This window comes from Saccostrea cucullata, unplaced genomic scaffold, assembly GCF_032062105.1.
Source record: "Saccostrea cucullata isolate Sc308-1 unplaced genomic scaffold, CSIRO_AGI_Scuc_v1 ctg383, whole genome shotgun sequence".
Taxonomy (NCBI): Eukaryota; Metazoa; Mollusca; class Bivalvia; order Ostreida; family Ostreidae; genus Saccostrea; species Saccostrea cuccullata.
The window spans coordinates 403,389-422,990 of NW_026933671.1; the positions used below are offsets into that span (position 1 = coordinate 403,389).

The window sequence follows — 19,602 nt, forward strand, 5'->3', positions numbered from 1 at the left end:
AATGAATTTATTGCCTTTACAGTAAAAAGAGATTCACCCCCATTCCCCAACCTAAATCAAGATCCGTCCCTTAATTACATTCATGACATTCAGCTGCTCAACAGCTGTTCTACATGTTCTAAACAGTGCTAAAGTAGCCAAGCGAACTAAGATAAAATCTTTGATTTATTGTGTGTGTTTTTTTTAACTGTTTAAATTTAGTTTTATGTGTTGTATGATTCAACTTCTTTTACGAAATGCTTTTGTGGGAAAATAAATTTTACTCATTCATAAAATTTGCCCGGAAGTAAAAATCTGACTGCGCAACAACGTTCGCGCAACATATTTGTGATGTTTGTCTTCCGCTTTAGACAGTGCAGGTTTACGTGTTTACAGACCGACAAGGTACAATGAACAATGAAGTCATCCGTGGATGAATGTGTTCAGTCATCAGCGAAAATGAGACCCGAATCTTAATGGCCGCCCATAACGGAGAATTAGGAGGGTATTTCTCTTCCTCCCGGGCCGTGGGGTGGTGCGAATTTTGTGAAAATCAAGCCACCACTGCCTCGGAACAGTTCGTCCGCAGCTTCCTCGATTTTCAAAGGAGTCAATACACTTCCGCAGAATCTGTACCCCGCGACCCTGTTATGTACGCAAGAAAGTTTGTAGAGTACTTTCTTCAACATTTTGAGCGGCAGATCAAAAGGACTTCCTACTACTTGGAGTCGCAGACACAAATCAAGTCCACGTTCCAGGGGAGTGACCCCCTCTTTTCAGGACTATCTAATGAGCATCATAATCTGTCACGAGAATCCAGTTTTGCCTCACAGACTTCACGATCTCCCACCAATGGTAGTTCCCATACCCCCATAGTGGATGATTATTCTGACAATGTGACAGCAGTCAACACATCAGTTACTTCCCCTGATATAAAGTCTAAACACTCCCCCAAAGAGAAGGGCTTTCTTCGTAGATTTTCATTTCGTAAACATAAACGATCAGGTAAACACAGTGGTGATAATGTTGATTTAACAGCGAATCACAGAAAGTTTAAAAACAGTCAGCGGAGTAAATCGAATGTCAAGTCCGAATGTCATGGTGATGTGAAGCGCGAGAGTGTGGTGAACGTTCTGACAGGTGAAGATTCCAAGGGGAAGTCACGATGGGAAAAAACGAGACTGGTGCTCAAAGAAGTCAGCGGAGGTTCCCTATTGGAATTCTACTCACCTCCAAAGGTCTGTATCAAGTGGAAATGGAGGTGATTTTTATTTGGTATCAATAATGTATTCTGTAAGAAGCAATTAATTAATTCTCTTCTTTAAGTTGATTCTTTTTATGTTTGTTTAGATAGATATAAAAATAATTTATTATTCTTAAAGTATTTTGCAAATAATACTAATGTTTCTTTGATATTGGATGTTTTTGTGAACCATCTGGCCAGTTAGTTCATCAAGGTTCATGGATGTTTGTACCAAAAGGGCAATGTTCATTATAATAGTAGATTGTTCTCCTGCATCACATTCATCTCATTGGGAGGATTCAAGAACAACAACCTTATACATCATATGAGCATGTATTTTTTTTATAGGAGTTGATTACAGTCTGTTTAGAACACCTTTTTATCTGATAACACTTAAAAGTTTTCACCAGGAAGTGATAATGCCTTGTTTGCATTTGTCAACATTAATTTGTTAGTACTGGTTGCCTCTTATTATTTTGTAGTTGTTATAGATGTGTTTGTACTGGTGGGTTCTATTTATTTTTTAGTTGTTAAAGATAAAAATTGTCATGTTCATTTCACAATATACGTTGCAGTCCTTCTCTAAATTTTTTTTTAATTAAGTTTGCTTCCTTGCATACATAATAAGGAAACATTTTAAACAGTTAACGTGGATTCAGTCAGCCAATTGTGATATAGTATCAGTGGTGTCCCAGAGTTCAACTGAAAGTAGTTCAGTATTTTACATAATTGCCACTGTTCACTTTCTCCCCAGTACATTGATATTCTCATACAGGTATTGGAAATTCACAGGGACATGCTTTTATGCTGTCCATCAGAATAACTATCTTATGCTTTTGGGCTGTAATCAATTTCTCTTGTATATCTTAATTTCTACAGTAAAACCTTATTTTCTTAAAAACAAGTAAACATTTGTCTTGTTTTTTTTAAAGAAGGGGGAAGTTTTATGAAAAAAAAATTTTTAGTTTGGCTAAACATGCTAAATAGAAGGTTTTGTACAGGGTATTGATCCTTGAATGGCTTTAATATTGACAGGCAGATCACAGGTGCAGTGATAGCCTATGCTAAAACATAAGTTCTTCCTTTGCTTATTTTGTGGAATGTTGTCAGAACAAGTTCTTCTGACAATCTCTGAAGGGAGCTGAGATTCACTGGTTACATGTAACCATGCTTTCTTTCTCAGAAGGTTTTGTTGGATATTGCTTTTCATCATGTCTAGTACAAGAACATCACCGATGTCATATAATAGCCTCATTGACAGACAGGAGGGGGTAGAGTAGAGTTAGAAATTAATGTCTACTGGTAATCTTTTCTGGTCTGTTATCAACTGATTTATTAAGTACCAGACTTCTGTTATGAGACCTCCCAATATCCATACAGTTACACCAGATGATACTGATGGAGTTAAGAGTAGACATTGAGTTAAGGTCTGTGTAATTATATCAGTATTCCAGTATATTGTGATTCCTTTACAAAAAATATTGTATTGGGATACATTTTTTTCAGTACTAATATACCGGCAAAATGCTTAGATTTGGAGTTTTTAAAGTAAAACTTAAGATTGTCCAGTCCATTTTCAATCATGCCAAAGAGTACCCCGGTAAGATGTTTTTGCATTTAGTTTTGCATTTAGTTGCAAAACTGTTTGGAAATCAACAAGAGTATTTTGTAATAACACACTTATTGAAGACACTCAGCTTACAAATGGAAGCTAGTTAATTAAATAAGAAAAGATCATTTTAACTGTTTTTGAAAACATTACATATTACTATAAAGTTAAAAATATCACAGTATATCACTATTATACGAAATTCCCAGCCAATACCCAACCCTAACTTTGCATTCAGATAATCAACTCATTTTTTCTGTGTCGTGTCAACTTGTAACTTCTGTTCCTTGGACTCTTCACACAAATTGTTGACTACTGCATTAAACTTTTATGGTTTAAAATTAATTGACTGTTAAAGTCCTTTATTAACTTAAAAGGTTTTAAAGTTATACAGTGATGAACTCTTTCTTTAAGAGCATGTATCTGTAATGGTTTGTTTAATGCATTCCTTAGAATCAAGCTTGAATTGCCAGCAAATGATGCACTCAAATAGAAGCATGAAACCAGGTTATCTGATGTAGGCTAGGAGTGCAGTACAGAACACCTTCTCCATGTTCTTGTGGTTTTTATGCATGAATCGGCCAGAATTTGTGTGATAATTCAATGAGCTTGCGGAAAAGATCAATTCAAATTTTGTCTTACAACATCTTGAGTGGTAACCCTAGCTAATAGGCTCTTTAAATTAAGATTTTGTTTGTTTTCTCTGCACTCTTTCAAGTATCCATGCATAGATGTACTGAGGTGGTGCAAATTCATTAGATTTATTTTCTTAAAGTGAATGGGTATATCCATGCATGGATGGTTACATTTTTGTGAATGAATGGAGAATTTGCATCGGTGCACATGCACTTTGGATACCATTGATGTATTGTATGGCAGCTGTTACATCTATGAACAGTAGGCTTGATGTTGATTGTAATTCCCTTGTGGACCATTACTGTAGGCTTCTTGTTGAGGCTTTAGATAATGTACTTTTTGTGTAGGCCCTGAATGAGTCTCTGTCAGCTCCAACTTCAGTCTCGCACAGCAACACAGTGGTCCTCAGAACATATAGGCATTATAGGCACCATGTCCTCAACAAACTCTAGATCTAATATTGGAAAGCAAAGTGATTACATTCTATTGACAGTAATTCTATAAACTGAGCAGACATTTTTTGGTGAGATCCTGCTACCTGTCTGCATTGCTCATCTATAGGTGTGGAGGAAACCAGTCAGTGATGAACAGAGACCTGTGACCCTGAGCTTTGTAGATGACACACAAACAAGACAACCTGCTCCATTAATTACAGGCCCCCTAATACACAAACAAGTCAGTACACATGCTCTGACGTAGTGACCTTGTACTGGGGTAAACAGTTTATACAGAGCCTTGTAAACAAGTGTTTATGGCATGCGTTTGTATAGAGCTGACTGAAGGCTGACCCTTAGCTGGACATAGGTTTATAACGGCTCTGTGTCCAGCTCAGTCTGAAATCATTCATATAGGACAATCTGAATGGCCGGCATACTTCTTCATGCATGCATGAGCATACATATGGACATATTTCTTAGAATTAAGAAAAATATTAACATCAAGTGATGACATACTGATAAGAATAGCAGTGTCAGTAATAACTATATGTATAACTGTATGTTCTTCTATCAATATATTAATAGTGCAAATTATTAATATATTCGATCAATGCATACTATTTATGCAAGATATATTACTGTATTCAGCGGCAGCTCACACAAATTGGTCCGACCAAAATAATTCCATCATGATAAGTAGATACAACATTATTGTTCATGATAAGAGTAAAGTTGTGTATGTCATACATTAAAGAAATCAAAAATAACGTCAAACATTAAAGAAATCAAAAATAACGTCAAAATATTAGTAGAAACTCACTTTCCCCCCGAAATGCAAATAAAAAATATCAATATTCCTACGCTCGCTCCCTCCTCAACCTTTTTTTTTTTTACATGTATGATAACAGAGAATAATTAGGTCATTCTTCGATTCATATCTTTTCACCGATGAATTGATAATACTATATCAACAATTGTATAAAGTACATGTTTATAGTCCGTTAATTATCATACAATTTGTTCTTAAAGAAAAAATTAATCATTCTGTGTGTGTGTATTATTAAATGACGGAATTTTCTATCCCTGGCCTGCTCGTGTGTACACTTTGTAAACTGTAGGGTATGTGTGGCAAAACGAGAACTGGGTTGGAGATTCGGGTTCGTGTTGAAGTTCAGCATGCCATTTTATATAGAACTTGAATATAAATGTTAGTAATTTCTGCGACAAATACATTAGTATATATCAGTTATTTTCAAAACAAAAAAGGTTTTCCATGTTTTCAGTTTAGAATTTTCCGACCCGGTCCTGATTTTCCAACCCGGCCATTTTAAACACAAGTTGTTGCAGATGCAAATGTTAGAACAAACTATATATAGTTCAACAGGGATTGTATAATTTTTATTAATCAGAATTCGTATTTATATGATCTAATTAAGAAAAGAAAAGTTTTGTCTGCCATCGTAACTTCTCGGCAAAACAAAACGTGTTTCTCCGAGCTCGCTGGATGCGTTTGACAGCTCCATCGCTCGTGTGTAGACCAAGGCTAATGTTGGTCTTGCGGACACAGGTACATGTAGGCCTATGTGTACTGTTTGTTAGGAGACTGGGTGACCGTAATGCTATGGACTCACGAAATTTACAACAGTTCCATAATTAGACAGTGCAGTTTTTTTTATTAACGTCATTATAAACACTGTTAAACATATTAAATCTAACAGTCGAATATCTTTGGATATGGGGTAACCCATATCTATTCTTGTTATATGATTGAATTATTTCTGTCTCTCTGATTGGCTGAGATCCAACTATGTTAGAAAAATACTACGTTGTATTGACCTGCACGTGACGTTTGAGGTGAATACAAGGATTTATTTCCTCTACATTGATCTAAAAATAGATCGGGAAATTCCAAATTGATACAAATTGTTTTGGAAAGCTATTTAAACGACTATGACTTTTTTTTCACGTGAACAATACATAAATGAATATATATTTTCGAGTGAGTGTGGTAAGAGGGAATGCAGGAAACCCCCTCCGACACTTTTACTGAACCACAATTTTTACTTTTTGGCAGTCAGTTTTCCGTGATAATACGCATTCCTTTCAAAATTTATCCTATAAAAAAGACTGACATTATATTTTTTTCATGGCAACTAAAATTGATAAAAAAAAACAACTTCAAATTAATACGATTGGTAAGGTTTATGTACATTCTAATTCTGCCTCTCTCTTGTATTTGGCTAGGACTTAATTAAATGCAACAAGTAATGAGCTGTGTCATTTTATCAGTGATTCATATAATAAAACAATTATTGCTGTTTTTTCGGTCAATACAATGATTTAGCCATTTTCGAAGTACAATATTCACCTCGCCCTTCGGGCTCGGTGAATATTGTACTCCTCAGATGGCTAAAGCATCATATTGACCTCAAAAAGCAGCAATAATTGTATAATATTGCAAGGGATTTCTTGTGCTCAGTAGTCTATATTGCACATAATTTTTTTTTTCTTTTTGACATATTCATGGGTTGAAGATTTTGTGCAAATCAATTTTCTAGAGATAAATTGTACAAAAATAATTTACTAATCTGTTTTCACAAAATGATCAATGTTGAAAATTAGATGAGTATTTTCACAACTATTTTGATGGATTTTGAGGAAATACCCATGCGTGTATGTAATCTAGCTGTGTCTGTATTTGTAGACTCTCAGATTTTAATATTATTAAGTATCCTTTTCTGCAGCATTGATTTTTAAATTGCAGGTTTTTCTAAATCAACATTTTAAAAAATCAATACTTTATAACACATTTAAATAAAATGCATAATTTTACTTTAGGCAGTGAAAAGAAGAACATAAAGAGCAATATTTTTCTGATGATTTGAAAAAATTGAATTTCAACATGTTCAATCATTGGGCAGAAAAAGAGGGAAATTAAAAAACAATATTCAGATATAAATGCTTTTAAGACCCATTTATGAGGATTTTTTTTTTATGTATTATGCAGAGTCATTTGTGTCAAGATAACATTACCTCCAAGTTCTCATCTGTCAAAAAATATTTAAGTCTCTTATCAAGTGTATCCCTAAGTCTGTGTACTAACATATTTTGTTCATGAGTCATAATTCTTAGTTTAGATGGTTTAACATGGCATTATCATCCTTAAAAAAGACCTTTAAATTAATTGTAAAATATTCAAGCTTCCACAATCATATACCATGATCACTATTTCCTTCCTTACTTCAAAATCTAACACTCTTGTGGACTTTTGATATTTCTTGTATATCAAAACTGAAATGTATTCTTAGAGAAGTTGAAATATATGATGAATTTTAAGAAATATTTTGAGGAACCAAAATAAAGTGCAGGCATATTTGTATTCTTCTAATGAGGATATCTCTTTATCAGAGATAAAAATCTGTGAAAAATACATGTACATCTTTCATTAAAACCTTAATATGTAGAATAAAATTTTCAAACATAATTATTTTTTTTATCTTTTGGGGTGGGTGGGGATGGGGGTGAAGTCCTTTAAATAAGATCCTCCCTATAGTTTCAGCTTCATATTTCTACTAGTTGATCCTTTTCCTAAGTTTGATATATAATTACATGTACCGGTATACCTTTCTTATATACAGAATACTGTTGTAATATTTTTTCTTGCTGTTTTTACAGTCACTGAAACCAAAGGCCGGTCTCTTCTGCTTCCTGATCACTGAAACAAGGGAAACAACTTCACTGGAGATGCCTGACAACCACCAACATACATTTGTTCTAAAGGTACAAACCACAGCATACATTTGTTCTTAAGGTACAAACCACACTGTACATTTGTTCTAAAGGTACAAACCACATCAAACATTTGTTCTAAAGGTACAAACCACACCAAACATTTGTTCTAAAGGTACAAACCACATCAAACATTTGTTCTAAAGGTACAAACCACACCAAACATTTGTTCTAAAGGTATACAAACCACACTGTACATTTGTTCTAAAGGTACAAACCACATCAAACATTTGTTCCAAGGGAACAGACCACAACATACGTTTGATCTAAGGATACAAACAACATCAAACATTTGTTCTTAAGGTACAAACCACATCAAACATTTGTTCTTAAGGTACAAACCACATCAAACATTTGTTCTAAAGGTACAAACCACACTGCACATTGGACAGCTAGTTTATATGTAAAATAAAAGCAACAATTATCACCATTATTTACATAAACCTGCAGGCACAGGGTGTACTCCCTTACGAAGGAGGGAAAACCAGATCTTTATGTTTTCCTTATTAGTCATGAAAACAAGTTGATTTGAAACCGGTAGTCAATATTTGGTTATTACCGGTATATAAATCCCTGGAACTCTCCCCAGGATATCCTAAAACATCAGATTTGTGATAGTCAAAAATTTGATTATGTAACCTTCCAAAAATAATATTTACTATAAATAAAATTTAATAGCAGTTTTATTCATCAAGACTTAGTTACTGTAAATCACTTTTTATTTGCGAGAACTTTATTTTCGCGTAATTACGCGAGAGAGTATGCGCGCGAAAATTTAATTCTCGCGTATAATAGTGTTCCTTAAGATTATATAGAGCAATATAACCACAATTCGTGAAAATTTTGTCTCGCTAATCAAGAGTCAATGACTATCTCGCGAAAATAAGGTGTCGCGAAAATTAAGTGATCTACAGTAATTTGCATTGAGCCATCAATCTCTTATAAGAATTTCAAATTTCAAACTGATTCTGTCAAATAAAAGGAAGAAGTAAAAATACAAGAAACAAAACCAGCATCCTCACAATACAGTCAATAAGCTCATATATCACCAAATAAAAAATACACAAAAATCAAAAACCTCATTTTGTTGAGAGACATGCATCTGCTCTTATCTGTATTCAATAGTACATGTATATATCTTGTTAACACATTTAGGGATACCTGCTTATTTGTGAAATGTTTTCCCTTTCTTTTTGTCATGAGATATTTCTTATTGATTTAATTGGCTGGATTGGGAGGTCTAGGATTGACTTTCTGATTGTCTGTTAGTATTGATCTGGGAGACAGTAATCTTCATTAACTAGAAGTGGGAGGAAGGTTACCCCTAGACAACAGGAAGTGATGTCATTACTGTACTTTAAATTGAGAGATATCTGCTAGTTTTAATATCAGATTAGGAGGAAGATGGAAGTGTTAAAATGGTCATGCATATAAAAAAAACCATGGAAAATGCAACAGTTGTTGCATACATGAAATAATGATGTAACAGTCAGTTGGTCACAGACATGATATATATATATAGTATCTGATTAAGGGAAGTAACCCAGTGCATGTCAGGAACTTATGGACACACTGAATAGGATGCTGTAAAATTTAATTTCATAGAACAGTTTTTAGATTTTTATCTTGCTATAGGGAAACTTCCTATTTCTAGTTTTAGAAAATCAGGACTGAGAACATGGACTTTGAAATGAGGACAAAATGATATGACTTTTCATAGAGATAAACTTCTTAAATATTGTTAAACATGTGAACATAAACAGTTTTTTGATATTCAAACAACATATACATGCGTGAGAATGATATCCTGCACCTTTGTTCAGCATTTAAATTTTTTGAAGCATAAGGTTGTGTAATGATAAGGCATTCAAGAATTAGATATTAAGACTACCTGATTACATAGATATAAAAATACATTTAGCAGGTCTACCATATGAATCATTACAATATTAATTTTTGGATGTAAAGTGATGATGCATTTCAGTTCATTCATTAGCTGAGAAAGAGAACAGAATTTCATTCTGTTAATATAAACAAGACTCTTAGTATTTAAATAATGTGAAACCTTTTAAGGAAGTAGATCGAGCCCCCCCCCCCCCCCCCCCCGTCTTACCCTCCCTTAATTACATAAAAATAAAAAAAAACTGAAATACCGTATATACTCGGTTTTATTTAATAACTAATATATTAGAGGGACTGATCTCATATAATACCATTCATTTTCTAGCTCGCCTATAAGTTGGACATGTAGTTTTGGACCAGAGATTAACTCCAAAAAATCCGACTTATAGGCGAGTATATACGGTATTTATTTTAGTCTCTTATTTTTAAAAAAATCAATGCATACTTAATTGTTAGTGCATGTACCAATATACTATTTCTATAGTGATTTAAGTACTGAAGGATCCCATTCAATACAAATTGATTTACTTTGATTTTTTTGTCAAGAAATTTTTTAACTTTTGTACTGTATTGGTATGGTTCTAACAGTAACCAGCCAGATATTAAGCTTTACGGATATAGTAAGACTATGAAAATTAATTTCCAGCTCAGAAAACCCCTTCTGGCAACTGTGTGGGAAGTACCATGTACCAGAAATCAGATAGAAATACTCAGTAAAACGGTTAGAGAGGGGAGATAAATAGGGTAAAAGGGTCACAGAGGGGGAGATCATGGATTTTCTGTCATTGAGTTTTTGACGGATTATTTCTAAATATCTCACATTGATAGCGGAGGGAGAGAGAGTACATCACAGAGATCTGTTGGCATGGTGGATAAAACAATTTATAGGGAGTCTTGTAACTACAGTAAAACTCAGTTATAACAAAGTCATGGGGACCAATGAAATTACTTCCCTATATATGTAATTTGTTATATCTGTATAAGGAATTTGTGAAATTTATATAGCTAGGGATCCATGATAACTTTGCTATACCCGTGAATTCGCAATATCAGTGTTCGTACTAGACAAGTTTAACTGTATCTGTGTATAGAGCTAGTGTCCTCATCCAGATAGGAATACATGTAATAAGTCAGCTAACATATATATGACAGTCATTTGATACATCATTAAGAATAATGCACATAGCAAAAACTGAATTAAATCTTGTCTCTTGATGTAAAGGTAATTCAGAGTACAAATAAAAAAAAAACCTAGAATAAAAATAGCAGTCTTGTATTTACATGAACTTTTAATATGCACATAGTTGTAAATGGTACTGTTGTATTGATAATATTTTTGTACTATAGAAGGATCAAAGTGCAGAGGGGATGATACAAGACCCTTTAGTTTTGCATGCACTTTAAAAAAAAAAAAAAGTTTTACATTTTATCTTTGTTTGATCAGCTAGGTGATCTTCGGTTGCATATTTGTTCTTGTACAAGATAAGAATTTTTATTTTAATTCAAAGGTTCATGCTAAATGGCAATGTTACTCCAGTCAAAAACATTTTTTTTAGAAAAAAAATCTTGGTTTGAAAGGTGTATGTCAGTTGAGATAAAAAAAAATTGTTAGAGTTTGTAAGAAAATAAAGGACTGGATGCTACTTCCAGAAACCTTAGGAGGGTTTTTCTATTAAATTAATTCAATTAACATTGCCAACACAAATAAACATCATTTCTTTTTATGCCAGTAAAATCTTTACCAGAAAATTGAGGGTTTTATTTAAAATGTTAGCAATGAAAGTTGAATGTGAGTTTGAAGATCCTACTTAATGTATTGTCATTTTTAGGAAAATTTCATTTATTTATCCCCTTACATTCCATTGCTTTTGCTTATTTTTTTCTTCATTTAATATCCTGCCATTTTGAAAAAGACACATCCACTGATATTAATAAGGTTTCTTCTCAGTTTTGAAAATATATCTGTAAATGTAAATATCCTTAGTTATAGTACCCGGTAGATTTTTCTGATCAATTCATTATTTGAGAGATGCATCCCTGAGTTTCCTTTTAATTAGCACAGTCTTTCTTTATTGACAGGGACAGGGCACCAGTGAGTATGTGATTGAGGCTCAGAATCATGAGGACATGAAGGCGTGGCTTTCCATGATTGGCGGATGTATCAGCCAACCAAGTACTCCAGCTGAGCCTGTATCACCGCCCCACCGCACAGAGGATCTAAACGAATCCCTGGGACCAATGTAAGAACAGCATGCTACAATGCTACAGCATGCTACAATGAAATGCTCTGTGAACCTTGTTGTACCACATTTTAATTAAGACGTTTCATTTTTCATCTTTGATATTGATTATAGTTAAGATATGTCAGGGAAAATAATCATTTAAGGAATACATGATCAAAGGTCATGGTCAAGCTGTCAAAAAAAGAATTAAGATGTCTGAATATTGTAAAATTGTTGGAGTTTATGCACTGCTGTTTAAAAATTTAAAAGACAGTGAACTAAAGATGAAAAAATAATTTTAAGAATGGTTTATTGGGTCTAGGAGACTTGCATGTCAAGGTCAAATGATTACCATATAATCCCTATTAACCGCCACTACCCCTATAAGCGCCCCCTAGGTCTTTTTCAATTTTCAGGAAATAAAGGCCCCCTGTAAAGTGATTAAAATCATCTAGAATCGTGTCAAAAGTCTTCCAAAATTTTAAGAAAGTGAAAATGAAACTTGTCTATTATCCAATTCCTCAGAGGAAAATGAATCAATTAAACATAATTTGGGTAGATTATCTTCACGTAAAGTAAAGTTAGAAATTATTTTAGTGGTTCTTTGAATTTATTTTTTTCAAAAGACTTTTCAAAGTTAAAATATGACATTAAATATTATAAAGAGAATACCAAAATAACCTGTGCACAAGTACAGCTGGTTACACTCAATAATTTCGCCAACAGATTTGCATAATAAACTCCATTGTGATGCTGCCTCTAATTGGAGAGAAGGACTGGTTTCTTGTTTGAAATATGTTGCAAATTATTTTAATTGTAAATTTTGAAATTGATATCTGTTTCAAAATTAAATTTGTCATCCATTTTCTAGACTTTTGAAGTCTCAAAGATACTTTAAAATATATGGGGGAGGGATGCATATATAGATGTACAAACCAATTTGGTCTTAGTATTCAGGGGCTATGAGGGGGTAATTCTATTCCTTTGTAACCTTTCTTAAGTTTTCTGGTAAAGTTATTCTCAATCAGTTTTAGGTGGACTGAAGTTTGAACTGTTAGCATGACAGTCATACAAAGATCTGAATCTACACTCCCTTGTAGTTGTTTTTCCATATTACTTTATATTACACCTATCTGTACAAGCTCTACACACCTGTCACTAGTATAGCTGCGTCTAATGATGCGATCGTTAATGAATATTACACTGTTACATAATCCTGGAATCCAGACATTGATCTTGTAATTCATATCTCTGAAAATAAATCTACAACTCTCTTTGATGCTGGCTCCACAAATGTCATAAGTAATTAATACTCACCCACATCACAGGGCGAGCTACTCCAGCATATTCATAAAGGTTCACCATTTCCTGAGGTTTGGGATTTTTATATATCTGGATTAATCCTATTTTGTAAAATTCTGATAATTATTCCCAGTGCTGACTTTATAAGGATGTGACTGCAGAATAAAAAAAGAAGCTCTACCTTTGTCTCTAACTATCTTCATGATAAAAAAAAACCTATTACTCTGCAAATTAGAAGTTTCTGAACATTTTATGTTTTGTCTTGTTTTGATCATAACATGTAAAGTTTTTATGTAATGCTGGTATATAAGTGAAATTTCTTGTGTTTCCAGGCGACCACGACTTCCGACTGCACCCAGTGGAACTGTATCTGATCGCAAAGGTAAGTCACCAGACTGATGATCTTGCAGGTCTGTCTTAATCTCCTGAAACTACTGAATCTATGTTAAACAGATTATGGTTAGTAGAGAACAGAATGTTGAAATTTTTGTCCATGTTAGCTTTAGAGATGTTGCCAAAACTTGCATAATTACAATAGGTTTGTTAAAAAATGCAAATATGGTTGAACTGTACAGAAATTTCTACCCCTTTTTCATTACCTTAATATGGTAAGAAACACCCATATTTCACTTTTGACTTTGTGTTACAGAAATGGCTGCCTTGCATCGTAGCTCCTCTCAGGGTAGTTTGGGCAGTAACCCACCCCCTGACGTCCCGCCCCGGCCCCGCCCCATCAGCACCCACAGTGACATCATCCAGACCAGAATTTCCTCTGCTGAGGCTCTCAATATGTCCTCCTCCCCAGGCAGAATGCACAGTGAACTGGGTAAGTGGACACAGGAAGTGGATCACATCTTGGTCAATATTCTATAGAAAAAGTGGATTTTTTGGAACATTTTGAAAGTGAGTCTGACCGATTTATTTACTGATTGGTAAAGGAACTCTGGAGTTATTAAGTCCAAAGTTTTAAATCCCTTTCTGGATCCTTGCATTTTTTCTGTTCGATTAACATTTGGTACCATGTGATGCACTGGAAATGACAGACTAGGGTCTCTTAAGCAAAGACAAACATGGAGGGAGGAATGTGAAGTCAGGTAGTTTCCTCTGCAATGACCATAGAGATCCAGAGCAGCCATTTCTACAAAGCTATCTCGAAATATACACAACTGAAACATATGTGAATGTTACAATAATATTGATATATTTTTACTTGCATTATGAAATAGGATGTAAATGTTTCATGTCAGCTCGGGTTTACTATTTTTTATTACACACTTAGTAATAAATACAGGTTTTTTGCATATGTGATATGGCTGACGTCACAATAGCCGTATCAACCCTGTAGGGCTGATATGGATGCAGGGCTGCCCCGCAAATCCATATCAACCCTGCAGGGCTGATACGGCTATTGTGACGTCAATATCACACCCTTAATAAATTAAACCACAATAACAGTACTTGTGATCATACACAATTTTTGGTGGGTTCATATTCTCTTAATTTTAACTTTTTGAAAATAAGGTTATAATCTTAATTTACAAATACATGTAATACTATAGAATATTTTCAAATTACGGATCAAGTGCATAGAAATAGAAGTAGAGACAAACCCAAATCGTATGAGACATTAGACTATGTACATGTATGTAAGAAGTCCATGCATGATTATTTACTTATTTTCTTCTCAACTAAATGTGTTCTGTATTTTATTACTAAGTATGTAATAAATATAATAAAACATACCCTTTTCCACATCACATCCTGTATCAGCCCTCGACCAATATCAGCCCTCGGGCCTTCGGCCCTCTGGCTGATATTGGTGTCTCGGGCTGATACAGGATGTGATATGGAAAAGGGTATGTATTATTCTCTATGTAATGTTATACTCCATTATGATAATAATATAGAGGTAGTTGGTTGAAGTGATTATAGAGGGTATATTGTGATATTATAGAGGTAACTGTTTGCCAGACAGACCTGCCTAGAAGGAAAGTTGATATCAGTTACCTGAGAAAAATAGGGTATAAGTTACATTAGCTAAAATCAAATTTATATACAAATACATGTACATTTAAGTTGGAATCATTCAAGCTTAAAAAAAATACATGTATTTGTGGTAAGAGATACTGCATGTTTTGGAAACTACATTTTTTTCCTGTGTTAGTTTCGAATGGACAAAATATATTCTATTCTATAATTTTTAACTGCTTCAGATCTTCATGTATAATTTCTGCCCAGTTTTAACTGCAATGTTGTGTGAAAGAGAGAAAATCTTTAAACAACACTTTAAGTTTGCATTTTATTCTATGGCTCTGGTCTGTCTATGTTATTATACAGTAAAAGTATATCATTGAGGGAGTTAGCAAGATTCCAGTTCCCCAAGACCAGGACTATTTCCGGAGGCGCGTTTTTTTAACTGTTATTATACTGATACAAAAAAAGATTACGAATGGCTGGGAATTAGCTTCAGAACTAACGCACAGGGGAATTAGTCCATTAACATATTAGACCGATACAAAAGTAAAATCTAGAGGATTAGGAATAACCGGGGAATTAGCTTCTGAAGCAGGGATTAGCTCATTTAACTAACGCATGGGGAATTGGTCCATTTACTAAGATTTTTAGGGAATTATTAACATTTTACAGCTTTACTTTTATATAGGGAAAAATCAGTAGAGGTATAATAATTATACTTGTTACTACAGTAAAACTCTGTTATAACGAAGTCACTGGGACCTATGAAATCACTTCGCTATAACCATAATTCGTTATACATCTGTATAAGAAATTCATTTAAATCATTTAGTTGGGAATCCAAAATGACTTCGCTATATACGTGAATTCGCAATATCAGTGTTCGTACTAAATGAGTTTTACTGTAGCTATGTTATTGAATATTGTAAAGGCATTATTATTGTAAAATTTCATTTGTTCATAATTGTATGTCAAAAGAGAAAAAGAAATCAAATATGCTTCACATTTTTTGCAGACTCAGGTAGAGATGAGACTCATGTGGAGCAAATGTTACGGGAGTACCCCTGGTTTCATGGGACTCTGTCACGTCTGGAGGCAGCACATCTCGTTCTTCAGCAGGGTCATATCGGACACGGGGTGTTCCTCGTGAGACAGAGTGAGACCAGGAAGGGAGAGTATGTCCTAACGTTCAACTTCCAGGGACGTGCAAAGGTACACTTTTCTATTGTTTCTGGAAGGATGTTAAAGTTAATATTATACAATGTTGGTGTTTTTTAGGTCAATACGATGATTTAGCCACCTTAGGTGTACAATATTCACCGAATCTGTTAGGCAGGGTGAAAATTGTACTTCGAGGGTGGCTAAATCATCACATTGACTGAAAAAGGCAATAATTGTTTTATTGTATGATGCCATCTTACTTGTTTACATTTGCTGAAGTCCTAGCCAAACACAGAGATAGAGGCAGGGTTAAATAAACATTACTAATTGTATCACCGTACTTTTGATTTTAATTCTTTAAAAATTTATTTTAGTACCACGGGAAAAAAGAAATAATGTCAAGCTCTTTTTGAGATAGGTATTGAAAGGGAGGGGCATTATCAGAGAAATATGACAGCAGAAAAAAAATTTTTGATTAGCTGACAGGAAAATAGAATTCTAACTTCAAATTTTGTTTTAGAGGTAGGATGGGGTTATAGTTCGGAACTATGCCTTTAATTGGAAAACTTTGGTGTAAAATTAAAGTAAAAATTAATAGGGAAAAATTGTAATTTTATATATTAAATATCCTTTCTGTTCTCAGCATTTACGGATGACAATTAACAATGACGGCCAGTGTAGAGTTCAGCATTTGTGGTTCCAGTCCATATTTGACATGTTAGAACATTTCCGCACCCACCCTATACCCCTCGAGTCAGGTGGCTCCTCTGATGTAACACTCACAGATTACGTGGTGGCCATGGAGCGTCCTAGGACACCTCAGATGTTACGAGGGTCCCCCCGGGCAAGAGGCGGGCATCTTGGCTCCAATCCCAGCATAGGAAGGAGCCCGGGCAATGTGTCAAACCAAGTGGATCCAAGCGGGCGCGAGGTGGTGGTGATTAGTGGATCAGTGAGGGCTACCACGGAATCGTTAGAAAACGTGATGAGAGAACAGACCCAGAGTCAGGGGTCACATAACAGAGCAGTGGAAAACCAGTACTCTTTTGTATGAAATAGTGAGTCACTGACCGACAATAAAAACCAAAGTTAGGGAGAATCATGATTACATGTTCACAGGAATAATCAGTCATGCCCAGAGTCAATATCACTGATTGTGGAAGTCCCCTCACCAACTGATTGGGGGTGGGGGCAAGTTAGATGTGTTCTAACATCTGTTTGACAGAGGTCTATTTTTACAGTGAATATATGTGATAATGTTGAGGATCACTTTAGAAAATATCTTGTTTTCTTACTTTTGTTAAATGTTGATTTAGTTGTGTACATTCTCGCTGAATGTTCACTATTCCAGAATGCATGTGTTAGTTTGTTTTCTTCTCAAAGGATTATGACTTATTTTGTTGTTATTTTTTTTTAAGGGATTAGAAATCACTCTAAATTTTAATAATTTTTTTATCACTGTACATTAAAATAGTTTGAATTTTATATTTAAAATGATTTTATAGAGGGGAGACAATTTTAGAAAATTTACAATTTGACTATGATAAAAAAAAATTGTGAGAACAGTGTTCTAAACATTTTGTTTTGTATTTTATTGTTAGTTTATTTCATATTTGAAATTATAGAACAGGTTATCTTTTTATTGTTGTTTTGAACTAGGTTGGATGCTTTGTACATTTTTTTTATCTAAAAAAATCATTTGACATTTTTGTCATCTTTTGGAAAAGGGATGGTATAAAATATGTTAAACATTGAACTTAAAGAAAAGCATGCATTCTTATTGTACTCACACAAGAGCATAATACCCATTGTCTAATGTGGTTGCATAAAATGTCACTAAATTTTCTCATTTATTTAGGGAATTTCATCAACTTTGTTTATTACCATCATCATATATAATGTAGAGAATATTGAATGTAATAAGTGAATTGTAAGTTTGAACTTCACGTTTCTTATATGTTATTTAAGGAATAACTGTCTTATTTTTCGAATTCATGAAGTGATCAATGGATTGGCTTGTGTGATAATTTGCATAAACGCCGAAGGCGTTTATGCATAAAATTATCACACAAGCCAATCCATTGATCATCTTCATGAATTCGAAAAATCTGACAGTTATTCCTTATATTTACATGCTTTGATTCCGCCAATCCACGGGCTCCAAGCCTGCTTCTCTCTAGGTGTTGTCCCGCCCTGCACGTGGTTTTTTTTTGGAACCGCGCCAAGACATTCATGAGGAAATAAATTACATTTACAATTGGTAATTTTATCTCGGACAAAGACATTGGAAATGTAAATATTAGAAAATTAAATCAAAGGAATGACATGATATTGTAATACATGTGTTTGTTAACATTGAAGTACTTTTTTAAAAAGAGTTTTTGTCATTTCAAACGTAGGATAATTTGTGAAATTCTTCCGAAATGTTACTTGTCTTACACTTTTGGTACTTGGTACATGAGTAGACTACATCAAGATCCTTAATCCTACCGTGGTATCTCTCTTTTTTTTAAAGATATTTGTTGAATGGTGTTGCTTTGGCTACTAAAAAAAAAAAATCTGTACTAAATTACTTTCAAAATGCTATTCTCTATTCCTGTATTACAGTTTGTACTAGCAGAGCTACAGTCTTATCAGAGACTTCTGAATTTTTTTATTTCTATCTGTAATGTTATGATAATGACCAGAAGAAAGCTCTTTGAGAGTTTTTTTTTTGGTTTTGTTTTATTGTTTGTTTTTTTTTTGTTTTGTTTTTTTAAGATTTCTTGATTACCGGGTAATTTATAATGAGGTCTTCACACTTTTGATTCAAAAATTCCATAAAAGAATTTACTGTAAATCATTTTTTATTCGCGAGAACTTTATTTTCGCATGATTACGCGAGACAATGCGTTCGCGAAAAATTTGATTCTCGCATATAAAAGTTTTCGTTACGATTTTTATAGAGGAATAAACTCTATTCGTGAAAATTATGTCTCGCTTACAAAGAGTCAATGACAATCTCGTGAAAATTAGGTGTCGCGAAAATTTAGTGATCTACAGTATATGGAACAATTACATTAATACCATATAAAAACAAAATCTTCTGCAATTGTGAACAGAAATTTTACTGCCTCAGCATCAGTCTTTAGATGTAGCCTATCTAGAAACATAGATGTTCAGTTACATGAGAATTTTTCTATTTCTGAAAAATTAATACGCAGCATTTAAAGAAAGATTTAGATGTGTTCCAAAGTGCAAGTTCATAACATAAGTTTCAGTAACAATGTGTTTTGTCAGAATTTTCTATCACCTGCTTATGTAAGCAGTTCATGATTCATTTCATCTGAGAGTGACTAAATATTTGAA

General features: G+C 33.9%; 1 protein-coding gene across 1 annotated transcript; it reads left to right on the forward strand.

The window, feature by feature from the left end:
- The first annotated feature begins 328 nt into the window (after nucleotides 1–328).
- LOC134238900 (SH2B adapter protein 1-like) lies at nucleotides 329–18,218 on the forward strand. Its single transcript, XM_062721019.1, has 7 exons — nucleotides 329–1,217; nucleotides 7,580–7,684; nucleotides 11,675–11,835; nucleotides 13,452–13,501; nucleotides 13,769–13,945; nucleotides 16,109–16,305; nucleotides 16,898–18,218. Exons 1-7 carry the CDS (start codon nucleotides 417–419, stop codon nucleotides 17,306–17,308), a joined length of 1,902 nt encoding a protein of 633 aa, XP_062577003.1. The 5' UTR covers nucleotides 329–416; the 3' UTR covers nucleotides 17,309–18,218.
- The last annotated feature ends 1,384 nt before the right edge of the window (nucleotides 18,219–19,602 follow it).